The 20,249-nt window shown below is 44.0% G+C and overlaps 1 protein-coding gene across 3 annotated transcripts in view; it reads right to left on the minus strand.

Moving 5' to 3' along the window:
* The window catches only part of LOC138970026 (uncharacterized aarF domain-containing protein kinase 5-like), a 52,879-nt gene that overhangs the window by 20,146 nt on the left and 12,484 nt on the right, over positions 1 to 20,249 (minus strand). For all 3 annotated transcript variants that reach the window (XM_070342595.1, XM_070342594.1, XM_070342596.1), the window contains exons 7-9: positions 9,399 to 9,482; positions 8,725 to 8,806; positions 871 to 1,041 (exon numbers count right to left, since the gene is read on the minus strand). In XM_070342595.1, the coding sequence (XP_070198696.1) occupies positions 871 to 1,041; positions 8,725 to 8,806; positions 9,399 to 9,482 (337 nt within the window). The remainder of the gene's footprint in view (positions 1 to 870; positions 1,042 to 8,724; positions 8,807 to 9,398; positions 9,483 to 20,249) is intronic.

The raw sequence follows: 20,249 nt of genomic DNA on the forward strand, positions 1-20,249 counted from the left end.
GTATAAGCACACGCAAACATACTCTGATTAAATAGAACTTAGGCTAACAAGACAATACTAAGAACACTAAACATTTGAGTTCATACAAAAATAGAGAATTAAATTAAATACTGGACAAACGATTAAAAAAAAGATGGTAGGCAAGAGATGCTGCATGCATGTCTTTGTGTTTGCAAACCCTGAGACTTTTGCTATTAGCTTGGGATCTTTATTGTGCGCACGTGTGCACATGGGAATGTTCCGACACCGAAGAGAGTCTGCACAAGGTTGACTCCAAGAAATAAATCTCATGCCAAACCTGAGATTTGAACCCACGCCAAAAGCGACAAGTTATAAAGCCAGCGCACTACCCATTGAGCTACATCTTCAACCCCATCTAAAGTATGCCCAAAAGATAGGTTTCACAGTCCGTCCGTTTGTATGGCCATGTTGGGTTTGATGCGTGCATGCCTGGTTTTCTCCTGTAGATGGGTGTCGGCACAGGAGGTCTGCCCGCTGTCCTCAGCCAACATGCTCCGTCTTCATGGCAGCTCAGGTTTTTTATCGAGGTTCTCTCCTCTAGATCCGCCGTGTTTCGCCTAGGGGCTTGCGCTGCCTAGTTGATAGGGTCACCTCGTAGAGGATGTGGTCATAGACCACGCACGGTCGGTCATGGGATAGGGAAACGTTATGCTAGTCCGGAGGGATTACGCCACAAAGGCCACCTCGCGAAGACCCAGGGTCCTAGACTAGGGAGGTCCAAGGGGGAGCACCGGGAGGGCTACCCCTCTACCCGCACCTCCAACACAATCCCTTCCCCTGGTAGCTTCATCCCCAAGGAGGAGACAGAGCTACCTGCAACACCCCATGTTTCACAGTATCTGATCTCACCTTCAACTCCCAGGGCAGTGGAGAATTCCTGCATCTTGTCCTCCTGAAGCATGATGATAGCCTTGTAGAGCTGACACAGGGCTTTCCGTTCGTGCGGTTTCAGAGAATCGTACAGGCCGTGGTCCAGCAGAACCAGCTGTGCCGTGCCCTTTTCACCTCGACGAACAAACACTGCAACAGAGAACATCAGTGGAGGAATACAGTGAAACCCTCCTTCTAAGGCCTCAAACAAACCTGACAAAATCAGGTCTTAAAAATGAGGGAGTCTTTCTTTCTTTATTTGGTGTTTAACGTCGTTTTCAACCGTTCAAGGTTATATCGCGACAGGGAAAGGGGGGAGATGGGATAGAGCCACTTGTCAATTGTTTCTTGTTCACAAAAGCACTAATAAAAAAATTGCTCCAGGGGCTTGCAACGTAGTACAATGTATTACCTTACTGGGAGAATGCAAGTTTCCAGTACAAAGGACTTAACATTTCTTACATACTGCTTGACTAAAATCTTTACAAAAATTGACTATATTCTATACAAGAAACACTTAACAAGGGTAAAAAGAGAAACAGAATCCGTTAGTCGCCTCTTACGACATGCTGGGGAGCATCGGGTAAATTCTTCCCACTAACCCGCGGGGGGGGGGGGGGGGGGGGGGGGGGGGGGGTCAAACAAACCTGAGAAAATCGAAAATTTTATTGTAAATTTTCATTTAATAAATATACCTACCCGAATCACATGTAGCATTGACACAATCGGAGATGCTAGGTTCTGTACAGGCTAACCGTCTAAGGGAAGCAACCCCAACCACAAAAGTGTAAACGTAGCCATGGTAATGCCCATACACCCGGGGAGTTACCTCCCCTCGTGCATGCCATGTCACTACTGCTACTGAACACGTGGTTCCTATCATTCGACCTAAAGAATAAATTCTCCAAATCAAAAGCGGGGTTGGCGGGAGGGAATATACTATGTGATTCGGGTAGGTATATTTATTAAATGAAAATTTACAATAAAATTTTCGATTAAATTACATATTCCTACTCCGAATCACATGTAGCAGATTACAACAACAAGGCGGTGGGAAAGAAAAATCTAACTCACTCAAAAAACCTTGCCAAAAACCTGGACCGCTGCCAAAGAATCAGGGCGGTCCCAGTGGGAAAGAAAAACTAACCCACTCAAAAGCCCTTGCCAGGGCTGGCCCACTGCCAACAGGCAGTGAGGGAACCAAGGAAAGTCCTGATTGACAGCCGAGAAGTATCTCAGGCGAAAGCGAAAGAGACAACCTCAGAGATCCAGAAAGCTGTGCTCAGCACTTCTTCCAATCTCCTAGCCGTAAAAAACAGCACAGGAATAGACCCAAGCCTTGGATTAATAACCCTGGCGAGCCAAGGGAAAGACAAGCTTCCCCCCCCCCTTTTATTGGAAGGAAATGCTAAAGTCCTGAGAAGATCCGTGCGTAAGGTTGTCCCCTCAACTGAGAAGGACGAACCCCCGCGGTGACCTTAAGACAACCATGCCAAAGTCTGCAAACCTTGGGATGTAGTAAAGCCCAAAAGGCTTGTGAGAAAGAAGTCAGCTCAAAATAAGAGTGACCAATCCCCACGAAAGAGCGAGAGAGAGACATCCAAGCACTAAGTACCAGAGTCCACCTCGAAGGGAAAACTCACAAATAGAAGGTCGCCAGTTATCCCCTACCAGTCCCTGCGAACGCAGGGAGAGAGGTAGCACCCGACAGCAGCCACTTACGACTGTGCGTAAGCTACCGGAAGTGAGGACCCACGGTGGTCAAAAACCGATGTGACTGGCAACCATAAACAAAATGGCTAAAAGCCAGAATGTTCCCAAAACAGTCTGCTTGAAGGTAATCGAGAGTGAATCAAAAACCGAAAGCAGAAAACCAAGACTGGTAAACGTAAACCGTGAAGCCAGCCAGCCATAAGACTCCCGAAACCAGAGTTCTCAGGGAAAAAACAGGCAGTTAACTTCCTAGCCAAATCAAGAGCCTACCTGAGTTTGGCCAGAAAACCTCGAGCGCGTCTGTCCCTGTCTGAAGACAGAGTCCAACGCGGAGAAAAACGGACAACCGCCCTAGACAAAGTTGCCTTTTGTAGCCGGGTGACTGTAAGGAAACCCGACCCAACAGACGTCATCCTGACTCGCCTCATACTAAGATGAGGAAGAAGAGAGGAAAGGCCCAAGACTGAAGTCACAGGAACCGAACCTTAGCTAAACCTCTGCCCGAAGGGGAAGAGTAGCCAAAACCTGAGAGAGAGGAGGAAAGCCACAAAGAACTACTCCTCAAACATCCATTGTCCAAGACAATGCCCCCTCAGGAAAACCTGAATGTTACTTCCGAGGCCAACTCAAGCGTACCTTAAGTTTGGACGAAACACCAGAACGCGTCTGATCACTAGAGAAAGACAGAGTCCGACTCGATGAAAGACAACAAGGACCAAAGTCCAAACGTTTGTGGCCAAACAGGGGTAACCTGAAGCCAGAGAACCCCACAAGCCACAAGAAACGGGAAGGCAACAACCACCATCGCCGCAACGTGGAATGGCTGTTGCCCAGCCAAGGCTGCCTATTGGCTGCCAGCTTAGCTTAACCAGAGGAATGAGCATGCTTCTGCTAAGCATGTTTCTGAGTATGCTAGCCTTACCTTCCTTCAACCCTTGTAAAGCAGTCAGAGACCTGGTGATCTCTATTCGACTGAATCTCTACTGCAGGCAAAGTTTAAGCGACTCTCTTTGACTGTTCAGGGAACTGAGAAAGCGAAAGAAACGAGTCCCTCCGACACCCGCCGTACGAGCGTAGTGAAGGAAGGGCAGCCTCATCTGCTCCATGCTCACCCTAGCAAGGGCTGGCCAACAGAGTAGAGAAAGGAGGCAAGTTCCAAAGGCTGAATAAGCAAGAAGGAACAAAAGGTGAAGCCCGTGTAGCCGAAGCCAGCCAAGGCTGAGCATGTTCCGGAACTGAACCATAGTAGAAACAGCGGCAGAACCAAAACAGTAGAGATACCACCTTCGGGAGGAGATGGCCTAGCCAAAACCTGCAAACCGTGGTACCTACAAAAGGTGACTAAGGAACCGGAAGTAGGAAAACATCCTATCTTCACGGAACGGAAGTCCGACATCGACAACAAAGTCAACCAACAAGGAAGCCACCAATGTCGATGCACCCAAGGGAAATCCTGAGCCGAAGCTTGAGCTTCGACGGAAATCCAGAACGTGTTCGATTGCTGACTAAAGACTGAGAACCAGAATAGCTCAGCTACGAACGCAAACCGAAGTCACAGTTGCTGGTGGTAAACTGATGAATGAGATGACCGGAAACCGGAAAACCATCCAACCGGAAAAAGACCTGACTCATCCCCCTACTGACGGTCGTGAATAGGGGAAACGTCCAGGGCCACCTGAACTGAATAGGCAGTAAACGCAACACCCAACAGGTAAAGTGAAGACTGCCCCGGCTGAGGCTGAAAGCCTAAATGCCCGTAGGCCAGCCGCTGTTCCTCACCCACCGACCTCCGGAGGAGTGTCAGGAAGAGGAGAAGTGTATCCGAACAGAGCCGGAAATGCAGCAGACAAAACCGCAAAAAACGGAAGCGAAAGTTGCATAGAGTAGACTGAGGCCGGAAGCCCAAACGCCCGTAGGCCAGTCCTCTGTCAACTCCAGTCAAAACCGCAACGTGTACTTGAAATGGAGGACTTATGCTTCCAGTAAAACCGGAAACACCACGCCGACAACGGCTTCTGCACTTGTGAAACACAAATGCCCACGACGGAACAAGAGTGAGACAGAACAGAAGAGGACTGGGGCCGGAACCCGAACGCCCGTAGGCCAGTCCTCGATCAACCCCAGACAAGCCACTACGTGCGCTTGTGATGGAGGACCTATGCTTCCAGACAGGAAGTGTAGGAGGCCGAAACCCCGTCCGGGAAAACCTTCGACGTGACCTCTGCCGCAGCTTAGAGGACAGCGTTAAGCCTTTTTCCCAATAACCAGCACATGTGGAATCGCTGACGACAGACTGAATGTCCGACACAACCGGCGAAAAAACCGAAGTCCACGTACTGGTGGAAGGCCGGTGAAACGGCATAACCGGAAAACCGGAAATCCGTCCCCCCCGACGTCGTCCTAACTCATGCCTCGACCAGGCTAAGAGAGAGAAGACGGCAAGTCTGCAGCCGCAGGAACCGGAACGGCAGTCGACGCGACAACCGAAGGTTGAAACGCTGACTACATCGGCCAGGGCTGAGACAACACCTGCCCGAAGGGCTGGCGTTGCTCCTCAGCTACCGACATCCGGGAGGAAGTGGAAGCGAAAGGAGCAGTAAATCCGGGCGGAGCCGGAAAGCACAAGACGAGACCGCGAAAAGCGGAAGCGCCGAATGCGAGGACGGAGGCCAGAAGCCCGAATGCCCTAAAGGCAACGTCCGGTCAACCCCGGAAACGACCACAGCGGGTGCGTACGTCAGAGGACCTATGCTTCCAGCGAGTGCCGGAAGCGCAGCGCCAGAAACGGCTACCGCCATTGCTCCGCCACACAATGGTCTTCAAGGAAGCCAGGGTGTGACTGAACAGAGGACGAATGCCCGGGGGGCAACGTCCGGTCAACTCCGGAAACGACCACCGCGGGTGCGTACGTCAGAGGACCTATGCTTCCAGCGAGTGCCGGAAGCGCAGCGCCGGAAACGGCTACCGCCACTGCTCCGCCACACAATGGTCCTCGAGGAAACCAGGGTGCGACTGAACAGAGGACGAATGCCCGGGGGGCAACGTCCGGTCAACCCCGGAAACGACCACAGCGGGTGCGCACATCGGGGGACCTGGTCAACCCCGGAAACGACCACAGCGGGTGCGTACATCGGGGGACCTATGCTTCCGGCGAGTGCCGGAAGCGCAGCAGTCGGAAACGGCTAGACAACTCCGGAAACGACCCCAGCGGGTGCGTACGTCGGAGAAGTAGCCGGAACCAACTGCCGCCATTGCTCAGCCACACAATGGTCTTCAGTGAAGCCAGGGTGCGACTGAACAGAGGACAAATGCCCGGGGGGCAACGTCCGGTCAACCCCGGAAACGACCACAGCGGGTGCGCACATCGGGGGACCTGGTCAACCCCGGAAACGACCACAGCGGGTGCGTACATCGGGGGACCTATGCTTCCGGCGAGTGCCGGAAGCGCAGCAGTCGGAAACGGCTAGACAAATCCGGAAACGACCCCAGCGGGTGCGTACGTCGGAGAAGTAGCCGGAACCAACTGCCGCCATTGCTCAGCCACACAATGGTCTTCAGTGAAGCCAGGGTGCGACTGAACAGGGGTTTGCGGGTCGTGAACCCGCCGAAAAGAGCTGTGTCCCAGCAGGGACTGTCCGACGGCCTCACGAGGGCCTGTGGACCAGCTCGACTTACTTGAATCGCCAACCACAGCGGTAGAAGACGAAGAAGCAAAACATCCGCCCAAGACAACGTCTCGGCCGGAAGCGTCAAAGAAGCCAACAAGGTGACGTCGCCCACAGACAGCGGGACCAACGGAAGACGCAGGCTTGGAACGCGAACATTTCTTCACAAAGATAACTCAGACACCTGATCTGCTAACGGCAGAGAAGGCGAGGAGAAGAAACAGGACGTACAACAGTATATGACTGCCCCACAAAGTGTTTGTTCGAGGCAGAAAGAGTAACGAACAAAACATAACAAACATGTTAAATTCGAAACCACGACAAGTCCTACGGACTGGTAGATACCTGCTAAAGCCTAGCCAAGTAACTGTCAGCGACGCTGATACACAAAATGGCGGCCAAGCGATAAGTTACTGGACAAAATTTAGAAGTCCAAAACGGACGAAAATTAAGCAATAACAAAAATTCCTGTCAAAGTAATGACGAAATATGAAATGGCTTACCAACTAACAAAGCAGAAGGCAAAAACGCAGGTAAAGTAAGGAGAACCTCACCATAACATAGGCCTAGCCACCGAAATAAGCTGTCAGGAAAGCTGAGCAACCGAAAGTGGCGGCCACAAGATAAGTTACTGAAACGCATTTAGGAGTCCAAACGGACAAAAAGTCAGCAACTATAGATAAATTCCTGTCAAACTAAAGACAAGAAGGAACAAGCTTACCAACTAAACAAAGCAGCAAGCAAGTAAGAAGGTAAAAATACGTTTACCTCCAAAATACATCGGCCTAGCCACAAAAACTGTCAACTCATGCTGACAACAAAAATGGCGGCCAACAGTAGTCACTGAAATATCACAGGTCCAAACACGGACGAAAATCAGCAACTACAACAAATTTCCTGTCAAAATAATGACCAAAATGGAAAGAGCTCACCAACTACGAAGCAGGAGGCAAGATAGACGGTAACGTGGCCGGTGGGTGTCAAAACAACACCAACAGCGCAGCCACAGGGGAGCCCAAAAATACAACAACCTGCTCCCTCGAAAGCTGTAAGGTCGAATGATAGGAACCACGTGTTCAGTAGCAGTAGTGACATGGCATGCACGAGGGGAGGTAACTCCCCGGGTGTATGGGCATTACCATGGCTACGTTTACACTTTTGTGGTTGGGGTTGCTTCCCTTAGACGGTTAGCCTGTACAGAACCTAGCATCTCCGATTGTGTCAATGCTACATGTGATTCGGAGTAGGAATATGTAATTTAATCAGGTCTTAACAAGAAGGGCAAAGCCCATACGACTCACATGCTTGACCTAAACCTAGCAATGACATCATACACTAAGAACTGCTTTACACATTTTTCCTACCAAAATACATGTGACCTTGACCTTAAGGTCATCCAAGGTCATGCAACACAAAGCTGTTAATTCAAGACATAGGAAGTACAATGGTGCTTATTGGCTCTTTCTACCATGAGATATGGTCACTTTTAGTGGTTCACTACCTTATTTTGGTCACATTTCATAAGGGTCAAAGTGACCTTGACCTTGATCATATGTGACCAAATGTGTCTCATGATGAAAGCATAACATGTGCCCCACATAATTTTTAAGTTTGAAACAGTTATCTTCCATAGTTCAGGGTCAAGGTCACTTCAAAATATGTATACAATCCAACTTTGAAGAGCTCCTGTGACCTTGACCTTGAAGCAAGGTAAACCAAACTGGTATCAAAAGATGGGGCTTACTTTGCCCTATATATCATATATAGGTGAGGTATTCAATCTCAAAAACTTCAGAGAAAATGTGAAAAATGTGAAAAATAGCTGTTTTTTAGACAACATTTATGGCCCCTGCGACCTTGACCTTGAAGCAAGGTCAAGATGCTATGTATGTTTTTTGGGGCCTTGTCATCATACACCATCTTGCCAAATTTGGTACTGATAGACTGAATAGTGTCAAAGAAATATCCAACGTTAAAGTTTTCCGGACGGACGGACGGACGTCCGGACGTCCGGACGGACGGACGGACGGACGGACGGACGACTCGGGTGAGTACATAGACTCACTTTTGCTTCGCATGTGAGTCAAAAATTAGGGAGTCTTAAAAGGGGGCTATATTACAGACAGACTGAGGGCTCCACTGAACTGGTAAAACTTCATCAATACAGAAAAGTAAAAAAACAAGCCTTTGTGGAGTAACCTCATGTTGAAGTATACAAATAATATAAGTTGTATGTGACTTGTAGTACAAAAGTAAGTTCTTCCATGAAAACAGTTTCCATCCACAACTACAATGGTTTAAATGTTTAGATTTGTATTCTTGCAACTAGGTGTTCCCTGGCAATTATATCAAGACATATACTGTAATCTACAGGCTCCCCAAAAGACTGCATGTTTCTGATCCTAATCCTACAGTGCTCCTCACCTTCATAAACATTTGCACAAACGCAACCTACCATTTCCTGGGTGTGGATCAGCGTGAACAAAGCCTGAGAGAAAGATCTGGTCAGAAAAACACTGAATAAGCTTGTAGTCAACCTGGAATAAAAGAAAAGAAATCATTTCCTACATTACTTTTTTCAACATGAGCGTTGCTTTTCAAGAAAGCACATTAACAAAATGTATGAGCTCAAACTTCAAAACTTTTTTTCAAGTTGTATTTTCTTTTATACATCACTGTTCTTTCTCAACCTCCAACGTGGGGACGAACTCACGCTGACAGCGGCCAACTGGATACAAATCCAGCGCGCTACCGACTGAGCTACATCCCCGCCCACATATTGCCATTTCAATCTGCTTGAGCCATCATTCATAATGTTCAGAGATACAAAAAATGTATCTCGTAAATACTACTTCAACATCAAATTGTAATGTACAAACTGACAGCTCACTCAGAGTTCATAATCTTTACAGACATGAGGCAAAATCAATCTAAAAATTAATGCTGCAACATCAAATGGACCCCCTGAAAACAGAGTATAATTGCCTAAAATGGCAAAGGAGGGGGGTGGGGGGGGGGGGGGTGGGGGACACAGCCATAACCCAATCTTGCAATAAAATATGAGTGCATGTAGGAGTTACAGCCCAAAAACTCAGAAGAAGAACATCATAGACTAATCCACCAACTCACATCCTTGATAGAAAGTCCCATGTCCTCGATCGCCTTTTGATTGCTGATCTTGCAGCCATGGATAAACTCTGTGACCAACACTCTCTGCAAAAACCATAGCTTGTTTAGTACACTTACATGTTCTACATGAGAGACTTTAAGATGCACTTAAAAATGTATGGTCATCCAACCAGTCTTCCCGACAGACAACAGCCTGAAAGATTCTTTACACAACTGAAAAAGCAACCAGCAAAGTCACAGTCCGTAGAGCATTCCAAAGCCTTTAAGAAACACAGACATAAACACGTGTACAGAGACAAAGATGCACTGAGACATAGACTTACAGACAGAAAGCCAGCCACACAAACTATATGACCAGTCTCTGATAAATGAAAAAGTGAATACTCTTGCTTTTATTGAGGCAAACTTTCCACACACCTATATGTAATGTCATGTGGGAAAGTTCGACTCCCTAAAAGCAAAAGCATTCACTCTTTCACAAACTATACAACCCCGACAGATTTATTTCCTAAAATTGTCTATTGGTCACTGATATCGTTAAATTTAAATCTCAAATTCACCATTTTGGAGAAGTTTTTTTGTGAACTTAACCTCCAAAAGTCCAATTTACTATTTTCAAGGTATTCCTGGTGTGTGGTGACATAGCAAACCTCTAACTAAACCGTGTATAGCTTGTGGAGTGATTTGAGATTATTTTGTGGAGGGGACTATCCTTTAATTAAGCAACTGACTAAAAGCACATGTTAAGAAAATGTTCAGTGTCGTTCCCAGACACAGAAGACAATTGGTCAGTTGGACCTGGATTCAAAATATAAATACGTCACAATGTCCTGGCTGCAAAAAATATGTTGTATCAAAATTATTAAAGTGTAAAGTTTACACGGGTTATACGGGATTGCCCCATCGCAAGTCCTCGACTAGTATGGCCGTCCGTTCCTAGCGACCATTTTCTACTGGAACGGCAAGCTAAGCACTGGCGACCATGTTCTACCAAGAGACTTACTTGATACGAGGATCCCTTGCGGGGCGACTTTACGTCTTTCTGGTGTGATTTCTCTCATTAACTGCTCCTTTTCCTTAGTCGAGAATCTGCATGTCATTTCCATTGCGTCATTCCTTCCCTATATTATTTACGTCTGCTGTCTTGGTATTCACAACCCTTTTGATAGTCACGGTTTCTCTTACATTCCTCCCCGTTTTATCAAAGACCCCTTTAATTACGAATGATTATAACTATTCCAACCCAACTCCTACAGTTCCTCTTACATTCTTCCCCGTTTTATTTGAGCCCCTTTTCCATTACAAATTATATTGCAAATCAAATCTCCTCTCAACTATAATCCTCGTTTTATTACATTTAGTCAAGTTTTGACTAAATGTTTTAACGTAGAGGGGGGAATCGAGACGAGGGTCATGGTGTATGTGTGTGTGTCTGTGTGTGTGTGTGTGTAGAGCGGTTCAGACTAAACTACTGGACCGATCTTTATGAAATTTGACATGAGAGTTCCTGGGTATGGTATCCTCACACGTTTTTTTCATTTTTTTGATAAATGTCTTTGATGACGTCATATCCGGCTTTTCGTGAAAGTTGAGGCGGCACTGTCACGCCCTCATTTTTCAACCAAATTGGTTGAAATTTTGGTCAAGTAATCTTCGACGAAGCCCGGACTTCGGTATTGCATTTCAGCTTGGTGGCTTAAAAATTAATTAATGACTTTGGTCATTAAAAATCTGAAAATTGTAAAAAAAAATTTTTTTTTATAAAACGATCCAAATTTACGTTCATCTTATTCTCCATCATTTGCTGATTCCAAAAACATATAAATATGTTATATTTGGATTAACAACAAGCTCTGAAAATTAAATATATAAAAATTATTATCAAATTTTTTTTTTCGAAATCAATTTAAAAACACTTTCATCTTATTCCTTGTCGGTTCCTGATTCCAAAAACATATAGATATGATATGTTTGGATTAAAAACACGCTCAGAAAGTTAAAACGAAGAGAGGTACAGAAAAGCGTGCTATCCTTCTCAGCGCAACGAATACCCCGCTCTTCTTGTCAATTTCACTGGCACTGCCTTTGCCACGGGCGGTGGAGTGACGATGCTACGAGTATACGGTCTTGATGCGTTGCGTTGCGTTCAGTTTCATTCTGTGAGTTCGACAGCTACTTGACTAAATGTTGTATTTTCGCCTTACGCGACTTGTTCATTCTAAACCAACATTGACCCATTATGTTACTTTCCGGCACTTAACTAAATAGCGTTTTAAACTTGTTCTTCTTTATAAACTCCCACTATAATGGTGCTGCAAATAATGTTATTATTTATCAAAATATATAGTGTTCCATTCAACTTTATCATAACTGCACTATGCCAGGCCAGACTGTTTGGTAACTTAGCAAAAGTTTATATTTTGCTGACGCCACAATTGGAAATTGATTCATACAATGCTTTAATAACTTGTGTACTTTGTCAGAAGATTTGAGAATACCACTTTCTTTCTTTATTTGGTGTTTAACGTCGTTTTCAACCACGAAGGTTATATCGCGACGGGGAAAGGGGGGGAGATGGGATAGAGCCACTTGTTAATTGTTTCTTGTTTACAAAAGCATTAATAAAAAAATTGCTCCAGGGGCTGAGAATACGTACCACGGCCCGCTATGGAATTATAGAAATCTCAATGTGAATAAAAAAAGTACATTCCCCAATATACATTAGATGAATTTAGGGAACATAAAACCCACTTTATATCAATTACAATCCAAAACTGAATAGCAACAGTTGTTTTACGGGTATCAAACATTTAAGTCCAGCTTACCTTCTAAACCATTGAACGAGATATATGTAAACAAATGTGGAACAAATTTGTAGAACACAACCGAGTTCAGCTTACCGGCTGAACAACAATTTAACAACAGTAACACTTTTTAAAACAACAACAGAACTACAAAATCTGGGTCCATCAACCAACAAGTGGCCTCCACTGGTCTCCAATTGCCAACCCAGCTGGAAAACACAAACGTCTTCACAACATGCACCACGAGCAACAGTGCTTCTATGGGCTGCTTTAAAAGACCATTTAATGACGAATATTCAATTCATCAAGGGGACCGACGAACCTCGTCAGCTCAAGACCAAAGCAAAGGACGCGCTCGTTCATTCTCGAACAAACACCCGACCGACGCACCGGTAGCGAAAGACCATAACGACCCTGAAGTTTATATGACGTCTTCAAATGTGAGAAGAGTCACTACCATCATGGTTTCAGTTTGTCTCCACTGGCCGTTCGTTCACGTACAACCACCCGACCGACGCAACGGTAGCGAAAGACCAGAACGACCCTGTTCGTTCTTGAACAATCACCCGACCGACGCACCGGTAGCGAAAGACCATAACGACCCTGAAGTTTATATGACGTCTTCAAATGTGAGAAGAGTCACTACCATCATGGTTTCAGTTTAAGTCTCCACTGGCCGTTCGTTCACGTACAACCACCCGACCGGCGCAACGGTAGCAAAAGACCAAAACAACCCTGCAGTTTATGTGACGTCTACAAACTTGAGACGAGTCACTGCAATCATGGTTTCAGTCTCCACTAGCTTTAAACACGCGACTGATACGGCTTGACTCGGATTTCCAGCTGCACGGATTCACTGAGTACATCTTTCTTTCTTTATTTGGTGTTTAACGTCGTTTTCAACCGTTCAAGGTTAATATCGCGACAGGGAAAGGGGGGGATGGGATAGAGCCACTTGTTAATTGTTTCTTGTTCACAAAAGCACTAATCAAAAAATTGCTCCAGGGGCTTGCAACGTAGTACAATATATGACCTTACTGGGAGAATGCAAGTTTCCAGTACAAAGGACTTAACATTTCTTACATACTGCTTGACTAAAATCTTTACAAACATTGACTATATTCTATACAAGAAACACTTAACAAGGATAAAAGGAGAAACAGAATCCGTTAGTCGCCTCTTACGACATGCTGGGGAGCATCGGGTAAATTCTTCCCCCTAACCCGCGGGGGGTCTGAGTACATCTTCTTTCTTACTACCTATACCCCTTTGATCTTACTATGCCAGGCTGCAACGCCGGCTACAGCAAAGTGTTTTAGTGGCTTGTCTTGCCGGTATACTTTGCTCAATGTAAGTGCTGAAACCTTTCGTCTAAAGCAATGTAAGTACAGCGACTGCCCCTTTCCAGCCTTGTTTTGCCCTGGCTGAATTTTTAAAAGGTATACTTCTCTAGTAATGGCAAGTTATTCTTCATTCTTATGACTGTAACAGCTATTTGGAGGAAAACCGCAGCTCTTTCGGGATATGCATCCCAAGTTGTAAACCCCACATTATTTTCTAAAATACCGGCTGTGATGTAATAGGTTTTCTGATTTCCGAAATTATCCATTATTCACTATTCCAATGTGGTAATTACACAAGTAGTAGAGTTCCTAAACTCTCTGTTGGCTAAATCAGCCACAAAGTGCACATTATGCTCATAATAAAAAACGCTCGCGCTGGACCCGTGTACTCTTCAAACTGGCTCGCTCAATAAATATAAATGTTTGGAATGTCTGTGGTGTGAATGTTGGTTTCTGACCAGAAATGCAGATCTATCTCTGGCCGATTCATAGATTCAACCTACAAACTGCGACCTCATCTGTGATCAGATATGTTTCGACAAGCATTAAACGGATGAAATTAACCACATGCAGTTTATTCTTCAGAAAAATGCACACAAAAAATGGGTTGGGTTCGGTGATTTGTACATAAACGTCTTCCTCGCAATAGATTCGCTTATTATTTTGTCTTATGAAGCCGTCATCAACACGAACACAATGATTGCAGAAGCAAACTCTGTACCTACACGACCGAGACACAAGACTGATTATTTCACAGCTGCAATGAGAATAGAGAACAAAGACGTTTTGGGTAAGCTTACTCACGTCAGGTCTTCACTGACAAGCTAGGAACAGACGGAAAATTCCGAACAAATGTAAATGACGTCAAAGTCTCTTTCGCTTTGCGTGTAACTTTGTCATGACGTATTTTTGTGTGACGCGTTCGGCTGTTCTATCAGGTCAACGGCTGCGTGTTGCCCCGCCGGTGTGAACTCCTCCTACGGCCAAGTCGTTTTTGTGGTTTATTTCGCATTTAGGTCCCAGGTAACATTATGAAGTTTTAATACGATCAATCGGACCTATTATCAAGTTAGTGTATCAACTTTTGAACGAACTGCGCCCAGTAGTTTCCCAGCAATAAGCTGTTAAGTGGAGAAAGACACACAGACACACACACACACAGACACACAATTAAAGTCTGCTGAGCCCTTGTACTAGCGTACTCGGGGATAATTTCTGTTGATACAGTATGCAACTGCTAACTTTCTGTTACAACTTTACAAAGGAGCATTGCACACATAGCTTTAGAGAGGACTACTTTCTTCTGCGTTAAATTCACAGCTTTTCCAAAATCTAAATCTCAGTTACATGACCTTTCAGATCTTGTTCAATCTATTTTCAAAGATTAATTCCACTTAAATAAAAATAAACATCCCTGAACTAGAATGCAACAGACTGAGTCTCCTACTTCACTCAGTAGATTCTTACACAACTACCACTTGATATCAAGTAATTCGGTGTTTTGACATTAGTCCTGTCGCGACTCGACGAGAAACCTGACCAATCGTCAGAAATCTTGGGACCCCTTACTCTTCTTTTTAATAAAATGGCAGTTGGTCTTGCACTACAATTCACTACTTCTGCTCTCCCATTGCATTTTAGGCATTACCAGAGATCACAATCCCACAACATTTCAAGAGCACTTTTCCCTGAAGTGACATGACACTATTCTAATCTATCTCTTATTTTCAATTTAGAAGGCAATCAAAACTTTTCCAGGTGTGGAAATATGTGCATTTCCTGCATTTGGTTTCACTAACATTAAAAGAACCCAGAAACATTGATCATTTTCCAATAAAGCTGTAAAATTCTGATTTTCTTCTTCTTCAGCGTTCAACCAGAATTCTGTTATAGAAAATAAATTAGTGCGGAATTTCTGATGTCTATAAAGCATACTGACTGCAAGGATTCTTCAAATAAGTTTCCCTGTATAGCACCCAACTGAAAATCTCAGTCTCAGAAACATGAGTTAGACACTGTGTAACTGTGTGACTGTAGATCTGATTTACTGTAAATGTAATGCTAAAGGCATGTGCCTGCTAGTTCTTCAAATTAGATTTTTCTTCAAGTTTCCTTTTGCTTGTTCTTGTTAAAAACTTTCACATTGTTGCCATTCTCTGGCAGTTCGCACTGACCATGGTGAAACCATTCCTCAAACTTTCTAAATTCTTCCATTTCCACAGCAATACCGTTCTCTTCATTTCCATAATCTTTCCAGGACAATACCTTACTTTCCATGGCAATGCCATTTTTTCTTTTCTTTCCATGTCCAGCATCTTTCCAGGACAATACATTTCTTTCCATGGGAATGCCATTTTTTCTTTTCTTTCCATGTCCAGCATCTTTCCATGGCACTGGCAATGCCATTTTTTCTTTTCTTTCCATGTCCAGCATCTTTCCAGGACAATACATTTCTTTCCATGGCAATGCCATTTTTTCTTTTCTTTTCATGTCCAGCATCTTTCCAGGACAATACCTTTCTTTCCATGGCAATGCCATTTTTTCTTTTCTTTCCATGTCCAGCATCTTTCCAGGACAATACATTTCTTTCCATGGCAATGCCATTTTTTCTTTTCTTTCCATGTCCAGCATCTTTCCAGGACAATACATTTCTTTCCATGGTAATGCCATTTTTTCTTTTCTTTCCATGTCCAGCATCTTTCCATGGCACTGGCAATGCCATTTTTTCTTTTCTTTCCATGTCCAGCATCTTTCCAGGACAATACATTTCTTTCCATGGTAATGCCATTTTTTCTTTTCTTTCCATGTCCAGCATCTTTCCATGGCACTGGCAATGCCATTTTTTCTTTTCTTTCCATGTCCAGCATTTTTCCAGGACAATACATTTCTTTTCATGGCAATGCCATTTTTTCTTTTCTTTCCATGTCCAGCATTTTTCCAGGACAATACATTTCTTTTCATGGTAATGCCATTTTTGGCTCACGTAAGTGTAGCCTATGCGATGATAAACTTTGTCTGTCTGTGCGTGTGTGTGTGTGTGTGTGTGTGTGTGTGTGTGTGTGTGTGATAGAAACTTTAACATTTCCGAGTCTATGGATAAAGCTCGCATAAGAAGATTACGTCTCGGTCAAAAGTGTTTGACGTGTGTGATAGAAACTTTAACATTTGAAGACGTCACATTATGACGTAAGAGGGTTAGACGTCACGCAAAGGAATTACTGAAAGTCTCGGTCATTGTTATTGTGAGCGAGCCGAGACTAGAGTTGGCAGATCCAGTGTCTCGCTTTCTTGCACAGTTTCACCTATGCTTACTGTGTGTGTGTGTATGTGTGACGGAGTGGTTGAGTTTGTGTTACTGTTTGTCGATTTCTTATGTGAGCCTTGATGGCTTCGCCTCTTGTTTCTTTTCTTTCCATGTCCAGCATTTTTCCAGGACAATACATTTCTTTTCATGGCAATGCCATTTTTCTTTTCTTTCCATGTCCAGCATCTTTCCAGGACAATACATTTCTTTCCATGGTAGTGCCATTTTTTCTTTTCTTTTTTCATTTCCAGGCATGGTACTGAAGGAATGGCATTTTCAGCTGAAATAAAGACGGGAGTCCAGGGGGCCGCTTAGGCCCCCTGGCGGGGTCAAGGGGCAGCGCCCTTTGTGGGGGTCAGGGGGCGTTGCCCCCTGAAGCTGACGACTTTTTACTAATTCAAATGTGTTTAGTGCCCTCTCCTTGAAGCTGAGAGGGATATAAGTGAAAGATAACAAGGCTTGAGTAAGAAAAAATAATAATCTCAAGTGAATGGGCGGATTTTTTTGATTTTTTTTTTTAAATTAATTTTTTTTTAAATAATTTTTTTCTTTTTTTTGATTTTCGTTTTCGGCGGATTTCCGCCGATCGGCGGAAGAGTACCATGCCTGATTTCCATCATCTTTCCAGGACAAAGCCTTTCTTTCCATGTCCATCCTAGCTCTTTTCATGGCAATACCTTTCCATTTTGCAACACATGTCAAACATAATCCTTTCCAATCATCTGCTTTATCTTTGTGTACTGCTCTTGTTTTTTTTAGGTTTTTTAAACATCACTGCAGACCTGAATTGTTCTTTTTATCAGCAGATCAGCAGCCTATATGATTTTTATTTGCGTATCTTCTTTTCATCTGTACAAGACACCCTCTTCATTCTTATATCAAACTTCAGGCTTTCCTGCTACCTGCAGAAATAGAAACATCCCCCATCGCATGTGAAGTGTTTGTTACACTAGATAACTGCATATATGTGCACGTGCATGGCCACTCTTCTTTTACCTACAGTTTATGGGTGCAAAACCACCGAACACTTGAGCTGCTGGGAAATGTTTGAGTATCTCCTTCTTTGGTGTTGACCTATAAAAGCTTCTCTGGGGAGCACTACCAGTATTTGAAGACAGGCCCCCACCCTTAGGCTGTCTGCGATAGGCATTTGGTGCAACTGTCTCCTTTTTCACCCGTTTTGAAAAACAGGACCACGGAGCATAACTGCATGCTGCGGCGGTGTTCTAAGACACAACTATTCTCAGCTACCCGACCAAGCTTCAGGTTAACTCAGGATATCGGTCTCAAATTCTGTCTCCACCCGCTGTGAAAACGGGAACATGGGTATGGAGAATTGGACTGCCACTGCAGTTCTGACAATGTTAGAAACACAAAGACCACTCTCACGTGACTACGGATCGCAACTGTCAGTGTCCTGAGACAAAACTTATTAGTCTCAGCTTCCCAACACCAGGAACTTGGTGTTGAACTGAGCGTCTTGGTCTCAAGTTCCTTATCCTCCCGCTATAAAAACGGAAACATGGGCACGGATAAGTTCGCCCTGCCACCGCAGTTCTGTGACAGTTTTACAGATGACCACTCTTACGTGTCACTCAAAACTCGATGTGATTTGAACGTCTTGGTCTCCACTTGCCTTTGATTATGCTCCGTGTTCAAATGCACCATTTGCCGACAGTGTGTTTTAGTGACAAAGCGCCATCTTCTACTCGATACTCGGCGAAACGAGGATTTAGAGCGGCTCCGTCTACACCTGTTAATCTATTTTTTAGGAGTTCAGTCACTCCTATAGCCGACACAAACAGAAATACAGCGGTCCAGAATCAACTGGTCGGTATCGTTTGTATCCTGCAGTTCAACTGCAATCCATTTCTTACGCGAAGAATACTCGGAAACGCTGTTGAAAGTTTCTCCCGACAAACATCGCGACTTCTTATCACTTTTGATATTTGTTACGTACCGTACCTGTTTGCTGTTAAACGGTCTCGTAAACTTATCATTCCAATATCCTATTATGTGTTTTTCTTACCCAGTTTTCCCACCCGCCAAATTTTTTTTACCGATGACCATGAATTAAGGTGAATGTCAGCAACGTATATGTCAAAGCGGTATAATGCACAATGACTAGTAATGGTCTACAGAATGAATGCCTTATACTTTCAATGAATTAATCGATCACTGTGAAACAATGCAAACACTGACTACATTACCCCCTAAATCAATAAAGTGTTGTACACACACGAAATACAAACCAAAATAAACCACTAATTTACAGTTCATCCAAAACGTGTTTGATGTTCTTTAATTTCTTTCTTTCTTTGTTGTTCTTTTATGCATTCACATTTTCTTTTTACTTGTAACCCCGTGAACAATGAGTGAACAACCATAATTATATGGAACTAAGTGAAATGGAAATGAAGTGATACTCCTTCATGAATTTACGTCACAAGCTTACGAAAACTAACACAGTCGACGTCACCCAAACCAAGAGTGACTACGAGACTGGAGTTCCGCAATGCTTATGATCCTGGGTTGACCAAGACTACACCAACAGTACAAACGCTATATTGAAAATCGAACAAACTCGGCAGTTTACAAGACTTCACGATTTGGACTTCACGATTTGGACAACGATTTGGACCAAAAAAAATGTCTGAAACAGAAAGCACAGAATCTAGCGAAGATTCTTCAAGAGCAAAGAATGATAAATCCGATAACAAAGATCGCACCTTTCAAAAGCAAACTGAACATTATAGTCTCTACGATCAGCGCTAGCGATCTACGAGAGGATCTAGTGATGACCGCATGTGGTACGACGCATGCGTAAATTTCACCAGATTTTATCCGAGAAAATCACATGCAAATAGAACAGTGCAACGGGAAACAAAGAAACCCAAATCGAATACTGTAGAAAATGAACATTTATTTCTGAAAAACGCCAAAGTTGTCAATGTTCTGCCTCACAGACGGCTACGTGGCCTCTGTAGAACGAACGACTGCTACCAAACGAAAGAGAAAACAAAAATAGATCCAGAAAGATCTAAGATCAAAGCATACCTCGTTTCAAAGTAAATCTACAGCAAACAAGCAAGGTTAATAACAGAATGCGATCAAAGCATACCTCGTTTCAAAGTAAATCTACAGCAAACAGGCAAGGTTAATAACACAATGCGATCAAAGAATACCTTGTTTCAAAGTAAATCTACAGCAAACAGGCAAGGTTAATAACACAATGCGATCAAAGCATACCTCATTTCAAAGTAAATCTACAGCAAACAGGCAAGGTTAATAACACAATGCGATCAAAGCATACCTCGTTTCAAAGTAAATCTACAGCAAACAGGCAAGGTTAATAACACAATGCGAACGAGATCTGAATCCTGAAGATTCAGTGCTAGAA

Source organism: Littorina saxatilis, linkage group LG1, assembly GCF_037325665.1.
Source record: "Littorina saxatilis isolate snail1 linkage group LG1, US_GU_Lsax_2.0, whole genome shotgun sequence".
NCBI lineage: Eukaryota > Metazoa > Mollusca > Gastropoda > Littorinimorpha > Littorinidae > Littorina > Littorina saxatilis.